The sequence below is a fragment of the Bubalus kerabau genome, chromosome 1, assembly GCF_029407905.1.
Source record: "Bubalus kerabau isolate K-KA32 ecotype Philippines breed swamp buffalo chromosome 1, PCC_UOA_SB_1v2, whole genome shotgun sequence".
Taxonomy (NCBI): domain Eukaryota; kingdom Metazoa; phylum Chordata; class Mammalia; order Artiodactyla; family Bovidae; genus Bubalus; species Bubalus kerabau.
Genome location: NC_073624.1, coordinates 72943729 through 72967282, shown reverse-complemented (window position 1 = coordinate 72967282; position 23554 = coordinate 72943729). Strand labels below are relative to the sequence as shown.

At 38.5% G+C, this 23554-nt stretch overlaps 2 protein-coding genes across 19 annotated transcripts in view; one reads left to right on the top strand and one right to left on the bottom strand.

Moving 5' to 3' along the window:
* Positions 1-850, top strand: part of KICS2 (KICSTOR subunit 2) — a 104840-nt gene extending 103990 nt beyond the window's left edge. For 6 of the 10 annotated variants that reach the window (XM_055579633.1, XM_055579565.1, XM_055579578.1 and 3 more), the window contains one exon: positions 797-850. The gene's annotated coding sequence lies outside the window, so the exon portion shown is untranslated. Of the gene's footprint in view, positions 1-408; positions 456-796 lie in introns of those variants that run through there. The other 4 variants (XM_055579571.1, XM_055579586.1, XM_055579599.1 and 1 more) reach the window with 3 other exon arrangements.
* SRGAP1 (SLIT-ROBO Rho GTPase activating protein 1) overlaps positions 1-23554 on the bottom strand; it is a 303623-nt gene that overhangs the window by 12760 nt on the left and 267309 nt on the right. For 6 of the 9 annotated variants that reach the window (XM_055579472.1, XM_055579486.1, XM_055579476.1 and 3 more), the window contains 6 exons: positions 22917-22977; positions 22687-22764; positions 20475-20609; positions 9780-9885; positions 6835-7059; positions 4242-4321 (listed from right to left, as the gene is read on the bottom strand). In XM_055579472.1, coding sequence (XP_055435447.1) covers positions 4242-4321; positions 6835-7059; positions 9780-9885; positions 20475-20609; positions 22687-22764; positions 22917-22977 — 685 coding nt within the window. Of the gene's footprint in view, positions 1-4241; positions 4322-6834; positions 7060-9779; positions 9886-16627; positions 18076-19330; positions 19475-20474; positions 20610-22686; positions 22765-22916; positions 22978-23554 lie in introns of those variants that run through there. The other 3 variants (XM_055579527.1, XM_055579536.1, XM_055579520.1) reach the window with 3 other exon arrangements.

Below are 23554 nucleotides of genomic sequence, written 5' to 3'. Positions count from 1 at the left end.
TGATAACTTCATTTTCCTACATGGCTATTATAATTTTGTGCAAGAGAAGGAACATTCAACAGAGCTGATCTTCTGACTGCCTGGTGCTATCAAGTCTTATATTTCCATTTTTTGTAATTTTATACAAAGTTCTAGTATATCACGCTATCCCTTTGGGACCTTGCTGTCCCTGACACTTTCTCTCCTACATCTGTTACCCCTGCCCTTGCAGATGATGATTTTGTTCTGTGACAGCCTCTCTTTTGGAAACAAAGGTTACTCTCTTTAGTGATACCATGACAGAGGGAAGAAAATGCAATACCTAGGTGATCAAAGAGACAGATCAATACTCCGGTTAATTTAGTTATAGGAAGAGTCTGGCTGCAGGCAAGAACATCTGTTCTTTGTAAGCAATGCTTTTCTCTCCAGCACTACCAGGTCAGCAAGATCAAAATGTTATCTCAAATACAGAGCTCTCAGCAAAGCTTCTCTTTTGTAGCCAAGAGGTAAGAACAGGTAAGAACTGACAGATGGTACAGTGGTGAGACTGAGGTTTAGGAAGAGAGATGGCTGGGGCTCTGTCGTGGGCTTTTCCTGCTATTGGGACAAGCAAGGAAACACTTAGAAAAGTCACCAGTGAAAAAGGAATGAATTATAGAGAAAGGAAACTCAAGACAAAAGAAAGGAGAGAAGAATGGCAGAGGGTGGGCTCAGAGACTTTCAAAAGCAATCCCACAGAAATAGAAGCTGTCACTTTAAAGAGTTTCTTCCAACTTAGGTTTCTGAAAATGTCAATAATTTTTTTTTTTTTTTAAAGCAGAGGGTGGACTCTAGACACCTTGATGACCTTCCTGCTGAAATCAACCAAAAATGCTGGATTAAAACAAAACAAAACAAAACAACTTCGTAAGCGCATTAATCATGACAGTGAGGAATACTATACTTGATGATGAAAGGAACCTATGGACTTAAACAGGTCACCAGAATTATGAACACTAGAATATGTAAGTCAGAGTTTGCCTTGAGAGCATTTTCCCCTGCCTGGTTAACTTTATTTTAAACAAAAGACTAGGTCCAGGGGCTGCCCAGTATGGAGACTCTAAGCTCTACCAAAGTATCGAACTCTCAGTGTCACAGTGGATTTCTAGTTCTGAAATTCTCCTCCCTTCTCACTCTCCACACTTCTCCATAGATGTAACCACTCTGACCTTGAATTTAAGGAAACAAATCTATCTGAAGGCTTAGGGGAAAAAAAAAAATCACCTCAGAATCCCAACCACATTCTAGCCCTCAGGCAGGTTTGCATTTTAAGTTGATACTACCTGGGTGGCCTGAAAAAACCTCAAACTAAAAATCTATTGTGGTTCCAAGCTGGTTATGCCCCAGGAAGAAGTAAATGAAAACCTCCTCTGGAGGGACAAACCTTTACCTCAACGTAAATGAATTCCATAAAGTTCTAAGAAATATGTAAAAAATATATATAAAACACATTGGAAATAAGACTCAGATGAGCAAAAGCCAACAAAAACAAATCTAGGAAGACTTCAGCTTTTTATAATAATTAGACACATAATCTAAAACAATAGAAAGGATTAGTATTGTGAGTAAAGAGCAAATGACCAAGCAGATATGAAAGTGAAGTGAACTTGGGAGAAAAATCAAAAATAAAACTGAATAAGTTTAAAGCAGGTTAGTCATAGTTAAAGAGGGAATAAAAGGATTATGCATATAGCTAAAGAGGTATTAAGAAAAAACTGACAGCTTTATATGTTCATATTAATAATGTCAAAAAGTAATGTTAAACATTAAACTTAAGAAGTTAAGAGAAAAAAATGATTCCTACAGAGAAACGTATAAAAGTTTATTGGGTGACATTAAGTAACTAGAAAGATGTTTGTGGACTATATATTATAAAAATATCAATTCTTTCCATATTAACATATGTAGAATCAGTGCAACTGCAATCTAAACCTCAACAGGTTTTTAGCTTTTTCTTGTTTGTTTCTAAGAACCTGAAAAACTGAATTTGAAATTTAAGTGAAATTGCAAAAGGTGAAGAATTGTTAAGAGGAACAAAGTCAGAGGTCTTGATTTGACAAACACTGAGATTTATTAAAAGGTATCAAAATGAAGACAGCAGTGTAGGGATAAACAAGTAGACCCACGGAAAAGAACAGAGACCAGAAATGGACTCACACAGAGAGGACACTTGATTTATGATAAAGGTGCGGGGCAGTAGAGAAAGGACAGTTAAGGCTGGGACAGTGGAGACAGCTGAGCATCCATATGGAGAAAAGAGGAACAGATCCCTACCTCACACCATACCTCCAAATGAATTCCTGGTAGAATTAAGCCCTATGTGTGAAAAACAAAACCTGAAAGGATTTAAAAGAGACTACAGAAGAACTTCTACACTAACTTCGAGGCACAGAAGGATGAGGATCTCTTAAAGGAGACACAAAGTGAAACAACCATGAAGGAAAAGATGGGTAAATTCAGCTCTTTTAAAATTAAGATCCTCTGTTCGGCAAAAGACATAATAGGCACATGAAAGACAGGCTACAGAGCAGAAAATATTTGCAAAGCATATACTCAATAAAGGACTTGATCCAGTTTCATAAACTTTTACAAGGAAAAACCAAAGCCAAACCAAACCAAACTAAACCAAGCAAAAAAAGCCCAGAGAAACTAACAGTGGACAAATAGGCCCTAAGTTGGAAAAACATTTGATAGGAATTTTGCAAAAATAAATCTAAACATACAAAAATTAGTGTATCTGTAATAACCATGTTTTTCATTTTCTATAGTATGACCTCTGGGGCTTTGCTCGCCCCCTGGAGGGACTGTCCCTTCCAGGGTTGGCAAATTCCTAGTAAACAACTCATCTGGAATGCACTTTTCAAATGCAAACCAACCAATCCAGGGCCCATACTCCAGCCACTTCCTTTCTGGGGCTCCCATACTTCAGGCCACTATCTCCCGGCCCCAATCACTTCATGGCCAGGTACCAACCAGAGACAGAGCCACAGAGCCCTCCGAAATTATTAAAACTAGGCAATCCTAACCCTGCTTACCCTGCTTTGCTTGTTCCTTCCTGTGTAAACCACCATAAAAACTCTTGGCCAATTGTTCTCCTGCCCGTCTGACTCTGGTGCTTTCCTTGGCCCCCTGAGGTGTGACGTGTCCCCTCCTCTTAGGAACTGTGAGCATCAGATTATTTTTTCAATGGCGATCATCTTCTGATCTGTTGGCCTGACCATACCCCCTTACCCTTACCATACCATAAGTTTTCTATTAATATACTATGTTTTAAAACGTCTTCATCAGTAAGCAGAGAAATGCACATTAAAATCATAATGACATACCATTAAACACTTGACAGTATTGGCAAAGACAATATTTGATAAACTCGAGTGTTGATGACTACATACAACTGAAAGGCTGAGACACTGTTGGTGGGAGTGGGTAGTCCTACAACCATTTTCTTATTTTTTGGCTGCTTCTTGTGATAGGTGGGATCTTAGTTCCCTGACCAGGGATTGAACCCATGCCTCCTGAAGTGGAAGCATGGGCTCTTAACCACTGGACTGCCAGGGAAGTCCCCTTACAACATTTTCAAAAATAGTTTGGCAGTATGTAGCAAGGTTGAAAACATGCTTACTCCTAGGTGTGTATATCTGAGAGAAACTCCTGTACACCTGCAGCAAGGTACATGTTCAAAATATTCATACCTGAACTGTTTTTAATGGCGAAAAACAGAAAACACCTCATGTATTCACCAAAAAAAAAAAAAAAAAAAAAAAGGAATACTATACAGTGGTAAATAAATTATTCTAATTGCATGCAATGATGGGGATGAATTTCAGCAATATAATACTGAATAGAAAACAGTGAAAGTATATATAGTATGATTCCATTTATAAAAAGTTTGAGAAAACAGAAAATGAAACAATAATCCATTTAAAAGCACAAACACAGAGCTTACCTTGAGGAGTATGAAGACAATGGGTTCAGGAAAGTAAAACGGTAATGATACCTTTTTCTGAAATTTGGTGGTGGTTTCACAGGTGTTCCCTGTAGTAGTATTCTTTGTAGTTTACACATATTTAGTAAATATTATTTTGTATCTACTGAATTCTTAATACAAGCAATTCTTGGTATACGTGCTGCCAAAGCGAGTACAATATAAGTAATTTTTTAAAAATGGTTATAAAAATGGCTATAAAGACTAGTTTTATAAGAGCATGGGCACGAGTGCATACCGTCTTCACTCGTGTGTGGCTCTGTACCGGCGTCCTGATCCACTTCCTCCAGCGTGCCGTGCTCACTGTACGGGCTGTCGCTGAGGAGCAGAAGTAGAAATTGTATGAAGCCAAAGTGAATTTCAAAACTGAACAACTGCTACTATAAGGAAACATAGAAGACTTTGGAATGGCAAAGGAGACCCTGGATAGCCTTTCAGTGGAATGCTGGAGCCTCCAGGACTGTGTAATCCTATAGGACTCTTTGTCCCTTCATCTTTGACATATTACAACTCTGTCAAGACAAAATTGACGTGTAGGAAACTGATAGTATTACAAATGATTCTTATGTGTAAAAATGAAAATTTGTTGAATTCTAGCGGAATATGATTATCACCCTCTGGATACACCAATTTTTGCAACCTCATTTCAATATCCCCTACTGCATAAAAATGGATGGCTCTTTGATTTCTGCTTTGAACTGGCTGTAGTATCTTTTTCAACTTTTCTTGACACATGTTCATTTTTATATCTGAGAGTTAGATTTTATCCTTTAACATTACCACTATTACTTCTCAAATGTATGCTGATAAATGGAATGCATTGGTTACAAATACAAACCTGACATTGTTGTAAAAGCCCATTTGTATTGCTGGCATTGGGGGATGAGGATGATTACTCTAATACTGACTTTCTGTTTAAAACAAGCGATATCTATAGACAGTACCATGTGTGGGAGAAGACATATTCAAGCACACGTTACTGACTTCAAGACTCTTTATTATGGGGATTTTACCCTGTTTGTAAAAAAGGAGCAACCACAAAAAGTCCTAGAATACAACACATTAAATAATATCCACCCGACATCCATATATTTCCTCTCTAATAAAGTGAATAAGACAGCACAACTTACTGATAGAGCCCTGCTGCTGCTGCTGCTAAGTCACTTCAGTAGTGTCCGACTCTGCAATCCCATAGATGGCAGCCCACCAGTCTCCTCCGTTCCTGGGATTCTCCAGGCAAGAACACTGGACTGGGTTGCCATTTCCTTCTCCAATGCATGAAAGTGAAAAGTGAAAGTGAAGTCGCTTAGTCGTGTTCGACCCTCAGCGACCCCATGGACTGCAGCCTTCCAGGCTTCTCCGTCCATGGGATTTTCCAGGCAAGAGTACTGGAGTGGGATGCCATTGCCTTCTCCGATAGAGCCCTGAATATCTGTAAATACTAAACATGACTGACACTGGCCCTGAAACAAATACAACTAGGAAAATAAAATTCTGAATTCTGAAAATAAAATTCTGAAAAACTCACCAGGACTGAGTTTTATTCATTTATCTTTCCAGAGCCAAGCTGATGTCAGTACGTGCATGTAGTAAATATTTTAAAAATATGTAGCCCTGGGCTACAGTCCATGGGGTTGCAGAGAGTCAGACACAATTGAGCAACTTACACACACATAGAATCTATCATGCTTTGTTGTTAATTTAGAAAGCAGTACTTCTGGAAATGGTCAATTCTGAATTTTCTTAATGGCATAAGATCATTTGTGGTTTAAATTATACTGTGGTTTAAGTTATAAAAAAAAAGTGTACTTTCAGTTATTTAGATTTTTCAGCTACTTGTTCTACTTCTACTTAATCCCCATTAAGGCAGTGGGAAACAAAGTATCCTGCAGAGTCCAGAATGAAGGGCTTAGGCAAATCTATTTCCAGCTGCTCCTGAATCTGAGCTGCACAGAGCTGTTTTCGAGGGAGGCTGGGAGACAACTGCTGAGTGGGAAGACTTGTGTGGACTTAGGAATCAGACAGACTTGGGCTGCCTCCAGAAACCACTAGTCATTGGCCGGGCTCCTTGGCCTCTCTTAACTTACTTGGTAGAGTGGGAATAGAAGAGATCATATGCACTGGGAAGCTGGCACACAAGAGGACCTCAACGAATTAAAACCAGTTTTACTGTATATGATTTCTTAGAAGCTGGAACTCATATATCAAATAGTGAACATAAACATTTTGGGGTTTCCTTATCTTTAGATTATACATTTTTACCCTTCACTGCAAGGTGACTATATTGTCTTATTAAACATTTTGTATCCCAACAATATAATAATGTAATAACTTTGTTCAAAGTGACCATGACTTGTGTAATTGATTAGGACAATATTAGTAAGAATGAAAATGAAAGTAAGAATGAAAACATTTAGTTGACAGCCGCTCCTTTAAAATGAAATTTTTGAAATACTTTCCATAGAATCAAAACTATTTAGGAATGAAAATAAAGTCTGTTAATTCAGTTATCTTTTCTTGATATAACAGTAAAAGTGTATACAGCTCTCTATTTAAAAACCATTCTCTACAAAAGTCATAATGGGGTAGGTGTATCTAAAAAGATGCTGTGCTTAGGGAAAAGAGAAATGAACATGAATTTCCATAAGAAGCCAGTGCCGTCATGGGATTTAATATTCTAATTTATCTCAAGTGTTCCTGCTGCTGCTTTTTTTTTAATTGGAAGCACTGGCATCTTATAGTCAATTCTTTTTTTTTTTAATTAAGTTGATATCTGTACTTGTATAATTTTTTCCAGGAGGAGAAGGAAGGACTAAAATTCTTGGACTTACCAATACTCGTCTCCAGCCATACATTTCTCATAAACAGGGCCATCCAGCTCTTTAGCATCTGGGAAAATAGTCTCATGGTGGATGATGATGGTTTTGACAATCTCATTCACATGAGCCTGGCAGGACACTTGATCCTGTATCTCTGGGACAGGCATCAATGTAGGGCCAAAACAGATGGCCAGGTTATACGGGTCCATCATGTTTTCATCACTGTACTGTGAAAGACTATGCAAGAAAGCAAGACAGGAGTTATAAAAGAACAGGGGGGAAAAAGAAAACGCTTCATAGGATACTTCCTATTCTGAAAAGGAGTTTTCTTATTAGAATAAAATATTTCATCCTACTTTAAGGTGGCTCAGCAAATTCCAAAGAAAATAAAGCAACTTATAACCTTTCCACTAGGTAGACATGGAAAAAGGAATATAAATCCTGTTTGCTTAATTCAGTGGCATTTTTTTGAAAGTCACAAGGGAGTTTAAGATAATCTCTAACACAATGGAGACCAGGATCAAGTAAAAGAGTTTCATTTGCAAACAGTATGATCATCTTTAAAACTGTCCTCCAACTAACCAAATACATTTCAGCTTTCAGTTTTTCCCATAAATCTTGAGGGGAGTCCTCAAGAAAAACAAAAACACCTTTTCTTTGTACCCACTGAAAGAAAGCAAGCAACTCCAGGCTTTGTAATTTGCTTTTGGGCAAGATGATCAATACAAGGTGACAACTGGTGTCACAAAGGACAATTACAAGTGCAAGTGAAGGGAAAAGAATCCTCAATTCTCACATTCCATTTAAAGCTGGTAAACTACAAACTTTGGGGGAGATTTCCAGTTGTTTATTACTAATTGTAAAATTCAATTCAATGGCTGTTGGTGAGATATTTTCCACAGGGGACTGAAAATAAGAAGTTCTTTATGCTATGCCTCTAAGACATGAGCAAGGTGCTGTTCCAGGGAGAATCTAGAGAATCTATCTTTCAGTGTATAGAATGTCAACTTTGAAAGGAAATGTGAAATCCAGGTGAACAGATGACAAACGGAAGGAGAGAAAAAGAGACTCAGCTACATTTGTGAGATGTTGACAGACACAAAGAAGCTGAGATACCGTGTGACAAGATACTTTACCCGGTTTTGGAAATAAGATAGCTGAGAAAGTAGAAAATACAAAAGTATAATTCTTACAAGCAACATATGTCTTTCCTTTCTGCCATTTCTCAAACATAAAATCTTAAAACAGTTCACAAATAACAGCCAATGATCATGTTACAGATCACCTTCAACATGAATGCAGGAAGGAAAAGTGAGATTCAGAATAAGAATGATCTCATGTTCAAAAGACACACTTAAGCTCAATGGGGAGAGTCAATCTTTCTGGGTCTTTAGTTAGTGCTGGCTTGAAGAGCAAACAGCTGATATAAAATTTTTGATTTTACAATGAAAACAGAATAGCTTCTTTCTCTTTCCAAAAGTCCTGTTCCACATATCCTACTCCAGAGACTGGGCCTGGCCTCTGCATGAAGGCAGGTGCAGGAACCAGGGGACATCTCTGGGCAGAAATGCTGGAAGCAATGCCGATGTCTGGCTCATGCACAGTTGCTAGTCTGTTGAGATCCACAGTTAGATTCACACTTTGAGAGCTTTCTTGATTCATGGTCCGTTTGCTTCCCTAGTCCATTGTGGTTGATTGGTTCACAGTGGGTTTCATTTAGGCGTGTCAAGAATATTTGGTAAGGACATCATGTAGAGCCCAGCAGGAATGCGAGGTGGTCCATGTTGGGGAAGGAGAGGCATGTGCAATTAAAGGTGAAGATGGCAAACCTTCAGATTTTTACAACTACCTCGTGACTAGGTTTATTTAAAGATAAAAGTTTACGGTATCATTTAACCTAAAATAGTTTACACCCATCTCTCTTGGTACTGCTTATTTCCAGGGGTGACTTCTGTACTTGTGTCATCTGTAGATGCTTTAGCTTCGTTCTGTATGGGTCCCCTGCCAGCATGTCCCTATTGTAGGATACTTGGCTTGGGGGCTGGGGGTGTGTGGTCAGTCTGAATGGTATGATTTCAGGAAGAGTCAGCAGGGTTGTAATAAATCCCCATGGCTTTTAAGAACTTAACATTTCTGGTGAAACAGAAGAAAAAATTTTCTAATTTTAAGAAGGGAGAGCTCATGCTTGAGTAAGAAAGCATTTCCTGAAGTTTACTCCACCTTTTTTAATTAAAAATTTATTTTTTTTAATTAAAAAAAAACTGCTTAATTGAAATGTTAAAGAGCAAGGGGACTCAGAACAGGGGAAGATGTTCTTATCATGGAGCCCATGTACCTACAAGTGACACAACTGAAATCAAGTTCCCTAAATTAAGAGAGTCAAGTTTCCTTGAAAATAATGTAGTGATTTTTAAGATTTCTGTGACATTGTTTTAAAGATTGCTTTAGAAATATCATCTTTTTGACAAGGTCTCATTATACTCAATTTGCAGACAATTCTTTTTTGGATCTGTGTACAAGTCTCACCTACAATTCCCTTCCTTCCCTGACTATAACATTAAAAATCACAGAAATTTTCTGCAGTGAGCAGGTGGTTTACATCATTTTGACAAAAACATTTATGACACTGGCTTTGGATAGAAGTTGGAAAAAAGCACGTATTTCACTGAAAAGTGTTCTTTTTTAGTAATACTCGTGCATTTTTGCATTTATGGCCACAGTTTCTACATCTGGTGATGAGGTTTACTTAGGTCACTGTGTGACCTTATAAGGTAGGTCACACATGACTTTGATCTGCTTAGGAAAACTGCACCTTCAGTCTCTATTCAATAATCTTCTCTTCGACTCCACTAATAAAAGGAACCCAATGTACATTTTACAGAATCCAAGAACAAAGAATTCAGAGCAGTACACAGGGAATTAAAATGAGCATTTTGGCAAAGAATTGTGGTACTTACTGATTGAGGAAGGCAAAGAGGTACCTCATCACTATAAGGACCGACCTGGGCAAGGTCAGGAGCAGTTTGCGGATGTGAAGCGCCCTCTCATAGAGATTATCTATTCCTACAGACAGAAGAGGACATGGTTAGGATCCTTTTACCAGCCACATTTAAAGCAGAACATTGTAGCACCCAAATTCAGTACATGTCTGAACATAAGCAACACTTTGCCCTTAGGTGAGATGTAGTCGTAACCAATAAAGCAAATCAGTGAGTGATCTGCTTGGGTGTACTCGAGGACCTCTCTTCTGACTCATCACTGTTTTCTCTGATTTCCATAGGCTTGGCTTTGAGCAGCTTAGAGTCTTCTAAATTTAAAAATCGTTTTCAGTTGTTGCTGTTTCCACATTTTGCATCTGATATGGTTTAAACTCGTTTTTGCTGCACATTAACTAAGGTAACTTTTTGGGATAGGATACCTCTCCCTTTGCATGACTCATTAATTCTTCATATATGTATTTGTTAATTACTGTGACTCAAGAGTCTCAGTAGGATCAAAGGACTCAATAATCAAGTCATCAACATTTCTACCTAACTCAGTCTCAAGAGTCCCAGAGCAATTGGTTTGTCTTTCATGACAACTTCACGGGACACTTGGAAAACCCACACTATACAGAGAGGGAAGATGGAATACCTAGAGATGATTTGCAAGGCACTGAGAGTTTGGTGTGGTGAATTTTGCATCTATAAATGCAAAAGGAACCATGTTTAATATAGTATTGATCTTTAATGTTTGTCAAATTCCATAGGGGGCCTGTCATCTTTAGGCTAGTTTACTTCCAAGAGGCTTCATCTTAATTCAAAATCCTCTTGCTTCTAATTTCTGAGTTCTAAACTCAATTCCCTACTCCTTAAGAGTAGATTCAAATTTTTATTTAAAAAGAATTGGAATAGGTATTTACATATTAATTTCACAGCAGCATTATGCATAACAGCCAATAGGTAGAAACGTCCATTGATAGATGGGTGGATAAACAAAATGTGGTATATATTCATAATGAAATATTATTCAGCCTTATAAAGGAAGGGAATTCTAATACATGCTACAACAAGGATGAACCTTGAAGGCCCTATGCTAAGTGAAATAAGTCAGACACAAAAAGCCATACACTAATGTTGTATAATTCCACTTATATGAGGTATTTAGAGTAGTCCATTTCACAGAGACAGGAAGTAGAGTGGTGATTGTCAGAGCTGGAGGGAGGGGAATAGGGAGTTACTGTTTAATAGGCAGAGTTTCAGTACAGCATGAAAAAAAGAGTTCTGGAGACAAATGGTGGTAATAGCTGCAAAACAATGTGAATGAACTTAACGCCATTGAATTGTACATTAAAAAAAGATTAAAATGGTCAATTTTATGTCTATTTTACTGCAATTAAAAAAAAAAAGGATGGGGGAGGGGGTGACCCGTGAGATGCCAAATAAAGATTTTAGGGGAGAAAAGCAACGGGAATATAAAAAAGTGACACCAAGAAGACCAGATAAAATTATGTGAGGTTGGCACTCCCTGCAGCTACAGTGAACATACACCAAAGCAAAACAGAAAGGCTGGCACTCCTGGAATAGAGCAAACGGATGTGTCCCAAAGGCCAGACCACGATATTACCTGGTTGGCAGCATGCATCCTACAAGAGTCTTGCTCTGGTACAAATGACTCATTTACTCTCCAGAGTCCAGTTAGCATGTCAAAATTTATGTTTGCTATGGACACTCTAATTACTGTGCATTTCTAGCTGGCTCTGAGTGTGGCAATTCATAATCTTTCAGAATTTTATACTGCATGAAAAGACGAGTGTGTGTGTGTGCTCAGTCATGTCCAACTCTTCGTGAACCCTATGGACTGTAGTCTGCCAGGCTCCTCTGTCCATGGAATTTTCCAGGCAAGAATATTGGAGCAAGTTGCCATTTCCTATGTCAGATCATCTTCCCGACCCAGGGAACAAACCTGGGTCTCTCATGTCCTGCATTGGCAGGTGGGTTTCTTTCTCAGTGTACCACTTGGTAGCCAGGAGGAGATTGTTAGATAGCATCACTGACTCAATGGACATGAATTTGAGCAAACTCCAAGATAGTGGGGGCCAGAGGAGCCTGGCGTGCTGAAGTCCATGGGGTCACAAAGAATCAGACATGACTCAGCAAGTGAACAACCACAACATAAAAAGATCTTTTCCTCAGACAAGTTGTCAGTGAGGAAGATCGTATTTCACCTGGATTTCTTTTCTGCTGGGATTCTTTTTCATCAGCATCTCATGTAATTAGGTAAAAGTGGGATTTGCCCAATCTCAGTCATATGCTCAGAGCTCCCTTGGCTAATTTATGTTCCTTCCCTAGCACTGCAAGATTCCCATGTCAGCATACCAACTTCACAGCATGGTTTGACAGCTCCATGTAAAAGTGTGTCAAAAATTCACCACCAAACAGAAGTGAATTCAGAAGATGGCCAAAAGTTCAAATGGCCATTCCTCTGAAAAAATCAGCTCTTCTGCGGCACTGTTTGTAAAGGTGTTTGTCAGAAAACAAATAAGAAAACATAAGATGCAGATTTATCCTTAAGGAGGAAGAAAGGGAAGGAAATTCCTTGGTGGTCACATGCAGAAATGGCTTATGTAAGAGCAGGCAAATATTTCTGAACTCCATAGCCCAACAAGCAATAATCAAGGGGAATTTAAAGGCGCTGGTAGTAAAGAACCTGCCTGCCAATGCAGGAGACTTAAGAGATGAGGGTTTGATCCCTCATCTGAGGGTTGGGCAGATCCCCTAGAGGAGGAAATGGCAACCCACTCCAGTATTCTTGCCTAGAGAATCCCATGTACAGAGGAGCCTGGAGGGCTACAGTCCATGGGGTCACAAAGAGTTGGACACGACTGAAGCAACTTATCATAGCATGCAGGATATTTTTAGGTTCAGTGTTAGGTTTTAATAATGTCAAAGTATCCATCAGTTGTATGTGTAATAGTATATGTGTGTGAATGAAAAGGAAAAAGGAGACCTTTTAATATATTGAATAAATCTTAGCCCTGAAATGATTTACCAGCTGTTCTTCTAGGTAAGAAATGAACTGCTTATAAATCTTTCTAATTAACCATTAATAGATCTACAATATATTTAGGTAAATACACAGAGATACGAAGTAGATTAGTGGTTGTCTAGGGCTGAGGGTGATGGTGGTTTGAGTGTTTGCTAACTGGGGTTTCTTTCTGGAGTTCTATGAATTAAGCCATTGAGTTCTTTCCTAGTTAACAAGCAACATTATAGATATAAATATATAAATAATGTCTCTCCTTCTGCTGAATTATCAAATAGAAATTAGTAAAGAAACTAAATCTTAGCCTAAGGAGCTTTATCTGTTTCAATACTAAGCCTACTAATCATTTTTGCAGAGAAAAGGAATCTTTGAGAAAATCATTGTAAGGCAGCAAACAGAAATTTTGAGCTCAGAGAGAAAACTACTGTGTATGGCAATAAAGCTGAACAATTTTTAGCAACAAAAACATACATTGGAACACCAGGAAAAGAGTTCAAAAGGTTTTTCCATAAAACCATCAGATATAGGAAACAGATTTATGTACCAAGAAGCTCATCATGGTATTTTTGTATAACTGCAAAATCACTTTTGGAAACAATCTAATTTTCTAAAACTAGGGAATTTGTTAAATAGAATAAAAAACATTATATGGACACTAAAAACTATATTTTGAAAAATAACTTAGTAATGTGAGAAAGTGTTAATAACATTAAATTTTAAAAAGTTTATAAAGAGAAAATAGGGTATGATAATCTTTAATAACAGATTTATTGAGATATAATTCATGTATTTTAAGTATACAATTTGATGGTTTTTAGTACATTTGGGATTGAGCAACCATGACTTCAGTCCATTATAGAACATTTTCATCACGTCTAAAAGAAATCTTATATCCACTAGCAGTCATTTGGCATGATGCAGCTTTTTTTTTTTTAAATCAAAAGTATGTAGTTATGGTATAGCCACATAATGGAATATTATTTGGCAATTTAAAACAAGTACTGACATATGCTACAACACAGATAAACCTTGAAAACATGCTAAATGAATTAAGCCCATCACAAAAGACCATATATTGTATAATTTCATTTATATGAAATAGGCAGAATAGGTAAATACACAGAGATACAAAGTAGATTAGTGGTTGTCTAGGGCTGAGGCTGATGGTGGTTATGAGTGTTTGCTAACTGGGATTTCTTTTTGGAGTCATGAAAATGTTCTGAAATTGATTTTGGTGATTTTCCTAATCCTGTGAATATACTAAAAACCACTGATTTGTACATGTTAACGGATAAATTGATGGTATGAGAATTGTCTCTCAATAAGCTGCTTTAAAAATACATAGGAAAATGTGCTATTTGCAGAGACGTGAATGGACCTAAAAACTGTCATACAAAATGAAGAAAGAGAAAAACAAATACTGTATATTAATGCATATATGTAGAATCTATAAAAATGGTACTGGTGAACCTATCTGCAGAGCAGAAATAGAGACACAGATGTAGAGAACAAAAGTATGGATGCCACGGGGGGAAGAGGGGATGAGACGGATTGGGAGATTAGGACTGACATACGTACACTGCTAGGTATAAAAGAGAACTGATGAGAACTACTGCACAGCACAGGGAACTCTACCCAGTACCCTTTGGTGGCCTAAATGGGAAGAGAGTCCAAAAAAAGAGCGGATGCATGTATATGTATGGCTGATTTGCTTTGTTGTACAGCAGAAACCACCACCACGCTGTAAAGCAGCTATGCGTGCATGTGCACTCAGTCGGCTCTGACTCTTTGCAACTCTTTTGGATTGCAGCCCGCCAGGCTCCTCTGTCCATGGGACTCTCCAGGCAAGAATACTGGAGTGGGTTGCCATTTCTTCCTCCAGGGGATCTTCCCAACCCAGGGATTGAACTCATGTGGCCTGTATCTCCTGCACTTCAGGCAGATTCTTTACCACTGAGCTATTTTGGGAAAGCCTCAAAGCAACTATATTCCAATTAAAAAAATTTTAAGAAATACATAGGTGTATATATATGATCTATCTGGGAAAATATTAAAAAAGTTAATATTATCTTTGTGCATAAGAATTCTAGATGTGTTTTACTTATTTTCTAATTTTTCTATAGTAATCACATGTTAGTTGCATATTAAGCAATTATTTTTAAAAAGCAGTGATTGTCTATTGGATGATTTTAAGGAATTTTTTTTTTTAAGGTATGAAAATGGTTTTGTGGCTATGTTGTATAAAAAAAGAAGCATCATCTCCCAGAGATACACACACCCAGATGAAACGATCTGATGTCAGAGGGATGATACAAAAGCAATGTATGTGGGACAAATCTGGCTAACACATGGAAACTGTTAAAGCAAGGCAATTATATTATTTATATGTAAATATATCTTTATGTATCCTCTTGTAGACATCAGATATTTCCTACAATAAATAAGTAAAAAAGAAGGTAGGTTACAAATGGGACAGTATAGTTCCACTTTGGCTTTTTAAAAACTGCGTGTGCATATGACTATACACAGGGATCAGAATGTGTACACACACACCACCGATTCTCTTTGGGTAGTGGCATTATGGGAGAAGTATTCTATGTGCTTTTTAAATATTATGTTTTCTATAATGACTAAATGTTGCTTTTGTTGTTGTTGTTCAGTTGCTAAGTCATGTCTGACTCTTTGTGACCCCATGGACCGCAGCACACCAGGCTTCCCTGTCCTTCACTATCTTCTGGAGGTTGCTCAAACTCATGTCCATTGAGGCGATGATGCCATCTAATCGTCTTATCCTCTGTTGCCCCATAGGTTAAAAAAACCCAAAACACCCTCCTAAAAAAAGATGTTTCCTTTTGTAAAACCAGTCCCCTAAATAACAGCACATAACAAAGTACAAACGCTTCTTCTGGGCACACAGCCCCGAAGCAGCCAGGAAAGACCATGAATTGCTTGAGCTGCTGTACTGGAGCAAGTCACTTGGATCTGTGCCCTGGGGAGCCTCAGAGCCATAGTACACGGACATTCCAGAAGCTGCCCAGACTGTGTGGGTATGATCTGGAGCAGTCACAAAACCATTCACAAAGTGGATGGTTGTTTAAAAAAAAAACAAACAAAAAAACCCTTGGGTGAGAAATGGAGATGCTATCAAGTTTATTTCAAATTTAGATCGCCTTTGATGTCTTTATCCAGATAATTTTAAAAAAGAAACTTGTAGTGAATTGGGGATGAACAGCGCACATTGGGGAAAAAAAAGAGAATGCTAAGACAAATTTTCTTTTACTACATTTGCAAGCTTCCAGAGAATATGGTATTTAGAGGCATATGAATAGCACAATAACTCACCCCCCTACCCACAATCTTTCCAGAAACAATTCAAAAACAGGTAAGCAAAAGGTAGCAGGTGTTCCAGAGACTTATCTAAACTCTTAGAAAAGATGAAAAGGGAAAAACTCTTAGAATAAAAGATGAAAAGGGAAGTTTTTCTATACAAATATCACATGAAATTACTTTAATAGAGAAAATCAAATCCAATGAAGGCGATACTAGGAGATGACATGGACAACAGCAATCTATCTCCATGAGACCTCTCTCCACTAACATTCCTAAGTCTTTTGCTTCTATCACAAACTTAAACTGAATTTATTTGTAAATAAATATATATTTTAAACCTCCTGAATGCAAAAGTCAAGTCTTTGAATCCTGAGAAAGTTTTGCAACACTGTAGGCAATAATCATCAAAAGTCTGTAATATTAATGGAAGGATATAATAATGAATGACATACCATGTTCAAATAATTTATTGAAAATCCAGGAAAAATACAGGTATATCAGTCATGGTCACATTGGTAGGATAAAATGCTTGCCTAAAGATAAATCAATAACAACCAGGAATCCCCTTTTAAATAGATTAGATGTTGGAAGAAAAGGGGTTGCTATACATGGTGCCATTAAGTGTTTTCGAAAAACATTCCATTCTGCAAAATTATGCACTAAAAACAACAGGACTTATGGGCAAACCACTGCACAACATCTAAGAATCTGTAACTAGAGAACTAACAAAAACATTAACAACAAACTTAAATTACTGGCATAGTTAAATCTACTGGTGTGTGCACCTAGCAACCGTAGCAGCCTTAGTTGCCAGGGGGTCCCACTTCTTTGAGATGTTGGTCCTGTGGGTATTCATTGCCAATAGAGACTATTTTCATACTAATTAGCCCAAGGATTATTAATCCATTTTTCATTAATTCATTGTTTAAATACAGGGGGAAATGTCTTTGCAGCTTCTTTATGTGCCCCTGTAGCATTTCATGTAAGGCATTCTTTGCCATAAAAGATATTTCTGTATAGTTTCCATTTTTTTCCTTTATGATCTCCTGCTTTTGCTTCACATCTACTTGTAAGAAAGCTTGTCTTTGATTGTAACACATTTACTGTGCTGGGAAAAATCATGCCGGAACCAACACCATGTCTGGGTTAAACTAACATCATTTCTAAATGCTTGTGAAATAATTATAGCAAAGAAATACATATTTTGAACAGGTAAGACTGGTAAATGGCTAACCCAGGTATGGGCATATGTGACCTGAGTTTGCAGGAGTAACTGTGGCAGTTGTAATGATGATAACATATACTGCAATATGTGTTGCGAGCAACGTATACTGAGGCTCGTTGTGTGCCAGGCATGATGCTGCAAACACTTAGTATGGACTGTCTCCTTTTGCTTCACACAGACTCTATGAAGTAGATAAAGAAATATATATTTAAAAAGATTAAATATTGATCTCTGCCCAAGGTTACAAAGCTGCTAAGTGGTGAAGCTAGGATTTGAATCTAGATCTTTCTGCCTCCAAGGCTTCGGCTTTTAATAATCATAATGAAATAGTATTTCTCATTCAATATAAGTGTGATGTGAATCTGCAATAGTAACTGACAATGGAGCCCAGTAGTCTTTACCCAGCTGGTATGTGTAAACATAAGTGTGGACGATCTATGTATGTGGAAAACCACTGAACATTAGACAGTGCTTATAATTTTTTGCAGATATAAACTTTCTGGCTAGGCTGGTGAGGAAAATCTTTGCACATGACCAAAGGGGAATTCCAGAAGTGTGACAGCTTCTTCTCAGTTCTTTCCAGCTGGGTCAGAAGCTGCTGTGATGACTCAAGCTGCGCGAGGGCCATGGAATGGACACACAGGCGCACTTCTGAATTCCACACAAGCATCAGACTGTACAGGGTGGGGGTGGAGGTAATTATGATCGGGGAATTCCTACTCAGTGAGATCTAGGACTTTAGGCATGGTTGCCAACAAAATGATTTTGGGGGAGGGGGCCTCCCTGGGGGTCTAGTGGTTAAGAATCTGCTTTCCAATGCAGGGGACACCGGTTAGACAGCTGGTCAGGGACTTGAGATCTCAAATGCCTCGGAGCAAGAAAGTCAACACTCCATAACTAAAGAGTCCGCGTGCCACGACCACAGGGCCCATGTGCTCTGTGTACCATAACTAGAGAACCCGTGCACCGCAACTAGAGGGAGAGAGCCATGCTTTGCAATGAAGAGCCTGCACACTACAATAAAAGATACCATAAGCCACAACTAAGACCTGATACAGTCAAAAATATAGACAGATATTTAAAAGTGATTTTGGTGGAATGTTGACTCCTAATTTAAATTCTATTTAACTATGCATTATGCACTCATCATATGTCTGGCATTAACTATGCCAAGTGTTTGGGCTACAGAACATAATAGTCCATCACGACCTCACAGGCCCGTGGAGCTAAATGTAGGCATTGCCTTGAACAGATTCCATGCCAGGCACTCTTCTTGGCATTTCATATGTATCAACTCATTTCATTCTCCCAACCCTATGATATATAGACTGATGTTCTCCTGATTTTATAGATGATGAAACTGAGGTACAGAGAGGTTAAAAAATGTGCTGGTGAGCAATGTGGACCTAGGATATGGACCTAGGCTGTTGGAGTCTAGAACCTCTGTTCTTGGCCTCTTCTTACTAGCCTTCTTCCTCTTACTAGCTCTTCCTCTTCTTACTAGCCTCTTCTCTAGTAGAGGGAGACAGAGTGGTTAAAAAATTGTAATGTGGAGCTTTAAGAAAAATTACAGACATGGGTACACAATGGAACATTAGTAGAGGAGAAAGTGACTAATGCTGTCTCAGGTGCGAGGGTGGATGGCAGTTTGGGAGGAGTGCCAGTTCAGCACATCCTTCCCTGTGGATGTCAAATGGTCATGAGGGACAGCAGATATAGCAGCACCAGCAAAGGCACGGAGGTGGGAAATGGTCCAGCATGTCTGCAGGTTGCTATCATTGAAACAAAGTCAACCGAGCAGGTGGTAGGAGATGAGTGCACAAAAGGAGAGAGATCAGATGCAGGAAGAAATTTATACTATGAACAGGCCATATCAAGGAGTCTGTTTTCAGGTGGAAAATAATGAAATAGATTTTAATTGGGTGGGGAGAGGTGGGAGGTGGTGACGGTAATATAAAACTCAATTTGCCCTTCTGAACCTAGGCTTTTGACTCCAACAGCTTAGGTCCAAATCCTAGGTCCACCTTGCTCACCAGAAAGTTTCTTAACCTCTCTGCACCTCAGTTTCATCACCTAGAAAATCAGGAGAACATCAATCCATCAATCATAGGGCTGTGAGAATGAAATGAGTTCATACATGTAAAGTGCCAGGAGGAGTGCCTGGCATGAAGCATGTTAAGGAAAGAGGGCAAAACATAGGAGTAGGATCTCCCAGTGAGAAACCAAAGCACTGGTGATGGGAAAGGGGAAGGGAGGGTGAGTGGAAAGATTTTCTGAGGTCACTCGGACTTGTTGATCCAGGTGGGTAGTGGGGAAGATGGGGAAGGAGGTTTGTTCATTCGAGTAAGGCTTGATTCTCACAAAAGCCCTCACTGTGTAATTTCAGTTAGTTCAACAGCCTTGCCCGGGAACGTGGACTTAAAGGGACACTGAGTTTATAGACATATGGGATGTGGCTCATTCCCAGTATTATTATTTTCACCTTCTTTCCTATAGTGTCAAGAGCCCCCCACCCCCTGAAGAAAAAGCAATGGTTTGCTCTGTTGATTATGGGTTTCATAATACATCATACATGCTCCCAGAGCCACTCTGCCTATTAGCTGGGGATGCCCACTGACAGATAATTACCACCTACTGTTCCTGTACTGTAATAATGATCATTTATCTCCTTTCACCTTTTTTTCCAAGTAACAAAGATGGTGGAAAAGACCAAGAGCCAAAAGCCAAAAAACAGTTAGCATTTCCATGCTTACAGCCTCCTCCTTGCCTTCAGTGAACTGGCATCTGTTTCTCTGCTCTGTCCCAGCTACTAAGTGGGAAGCTCTGGGGCTCTATGGAACCTGGGTAGTGTTCAGGAGCAAAGCCCACTCAGCGAGGGGCGAGGCCACAGCTGGGTGGATAAGTCATGCTGGATCTAAGACAAGTGGTCTCAGAAATTTGGTGGTGATGGGGTAATGGTTGGGGAGGAAGATACAGGGCTGCTGCCTTTTCCAGGAAATTGGTTAGTCAAATAATTCTGGTGGGGAAAGGATTGAGGGAAAAAAACAAACAAACAATAACACAGCCCACTTACTGACACAAGAAATCAGATCATTAAATCTTTCCTTAGGAAAGAGGGGGTTTTCCAGCCCACGGAAGTAGAGCTTTAGAACGCCAGCAACTGAGTTAATATCACGGTTACTCTGGTCATCAGCCAAAGGGTTTTCACCTAAAAAAAAACCCAACAAATTAGTTACATGCACATTGCTTCTCTTTTTATTTCTGAACAAAAATATGTTTCTATACTCACACACATTTCTATATATACACGTATCTTTTAATTACATACTACTAAAAGATTACATGCTACTAAAATTAAAATAATTGGTTTAGATATTCTACCCCATGATTAACCTAAAAATAGTTGGCCAAAATAAAGCTTTTTTTATATCATATGCTACCAAATAATCCCTTACAAATTACCTAAAAACTTAAAATAAAATATTGTGGGATTTATAATTGGACCGAACTTTTTTTTTTTTAAAGCTAAAATCTGTAATCTTAGTTTGACATGAATTCAAATACTACATTCTGTGTCTTGTATCCTACTGGGGAAAAAGAAACAACATAGGTCTGTCTGGCTATGCTGTATGGATCAGGAAAATTTATCAGAAATATTATAGGACTCAACTAATTGTGAATACCTACCATTAAATACCATTAAATAAGTGTTTCTCAAAGTGAATGGTGGTGTTCATAGCACATTTGAAAGTTGACTTCAGCAGTAGATTTTGAAATCAGACAGGAATTTGAAAACGTACCCTTAACAGTACCAAAGAATGTGCATAAAAAGTGGGAAATTTATATATCACAAACATTACATTATTCTTTATGGTGGGTGCTTTTAAAATATTAGGTAACTGACCTGACTAGTCCACATTCCTGAGAACTAAACTGAAATAAAATTCTTAAGAAATTCAACATAATGTGCAGCCTTAAATCAAACTCCGTTTTTTATTCATAGGTCTGCTCTCCTAAAGTTCACAAAAATTGTACACTGCATTTTAACTTTTCTGTGCCTCTTGGGGCAGTTTATTTTCAGGGACTTGTGGTTCCTTTTTCTCTGCTTCTAGGGCAGGAAATCACTGAACATGAATTCACCAAAACAATTTTTTTTTGCCCACCGTGAGAAAGCCTCACCCAAAGAGATCACAAACAAACAACAAATACCAGGGGAATGTCCAAGGAAAAGTAAGAAAACCATTTCTGCCTACAACGGTTGGCACAGGAACCTGATGCCTTACTATATTTCAGTTTATCTTGAATATGGTCCACGTAAGAGACTTGGACACTTAGCTCTTGAGGGGAGACTCCTCTGCTCTATACATCATATCACTCAGAGGATTTGGAAGAGGAAAAACAATCTGGCTCCAAGTTGACCTCTTCAACCATGGTTTCAAACTTGGCTTTGTACCAAGTCTGAGGCAGGACAAATGGGACCAAGAGAGGTGGCCCTGTTTCCAAGCCATGATGTCCCTCCCTCTGCATCCTTGGCTTGACTTTCAGGCAAGGGTAGGAAGGTGCAGATGTATCCAAAAACAGACATAAGACAAATCATTTTAATAGGAGAGCATTATGAGCTAAGAGCCACCGCTTAAGAGTTAAGCACTTTTATGGCTTATATCTATTTCTCACACCAATCCTAGAACTTTGCAGATGAGGAAACTGAAGCCAAAGTAAGAGATTAGTCACTTGACCCAAATCACACAATTAGTAAATGCAGAAGTGTGATTTGATTCTAGGTCTGCCTGATACTCATCATAATGTGCTAATGAACAGTTTAGGAGGACTTATTTGACAGTCAATTGGGATCAAGAATAAGGCGCCAACTAAGGTCACAGGAAGGAGTCTGGAGATGGCAATAAGAGGAAGGGGAGTTCCTGACAAAGGGAGTAGACATGAAGCTTGGATGAGTCACCTCAAACACCTGCTATGCAGGCCACAGCTGTTCTTGCCACTTTTCTGGAACTCTTTCATGAGCCACCTTTGACAGCGTGCTGAGGATTACCAATGCTGGTCCTAAACCAAGGATACAAAACCCATATGCTTTTCTAGACTTGATAACAAAGACTTATGATTTTGGCTTCATTTCTCAGCTATTCTAAATAGATTCTTAATTCAACATCCAAAAAGAAATAAATGCAGAGAAGGGTTTTAAAGACATATAGGATGAGTATGCCACTTTTCTCTACAGAAAATGATGACTTTTTAACAAAGTTTGCTTATAGGTACAGACGTGCAATTACCTCTCTCAAATGAATTTTTAATATCATTGACTTCCACCTGGGAACCAGACACTCTGAAAATCCCCTGATGCTGAAGACCTAAAGAGAACAGAAGGGAAAGAGCATGAGAGATTCCATCACATCCTCCAGGTCCCCTTTTTTCCAACCATTAAGTATTACAAGGAAAGACACATTTACTGCAAGACTCCTAGTAATTGTTTAAAGTATGAATATTGCAGTTTAGGGCTTACCATAGAGATTTATGAACCGAATACAGCTTTCCACAATGAGGGGGATGATCTGTCCTGAGTCCTGGGTCAAGAGATGGAAACCAGTTAACAGCAGAGCAGAGGCACAAATCACACATAACAAGAAAGCTTAAAGTTAACCCTAATTAAGGAATGCATTTCATTCATTTAGATGATCACTTCCAAACACACTCCCTCTAAAATATTCTTCAAGGGCCAAATATAAAATTATATACGACCAAAGGTATATTTCAGTTCTGAGGCAAACCAAATTAAATACGTTGAAGGCAATTCTGTTTCACCTCACTCTGCTATGCCTAAGGATGTCATAGCTAATTCACCTTTTCTACCTGCATGTAGGCTCACATACCAAAATGAATTATGTAAATCACTTATATTTAAAAAGGTTACTTACACAAGTAATTAATCTAATGGACCTAAAAAGAGCTGAGTATACTCTAACCGTAGCATCTTAGGACTGACTGACTGTACAAGTCAACAAACACAACTGTTCAGCCATCTCAGGATCCTCTCTGTAGCACCCCCGAGAGTCCACCATCTAGATGATGACCGTTATAAAGGGTTTGTGTGTTTTCAGATGCATAATATGAGAATTGCTTTATAGCTGCTCATAATGTGTC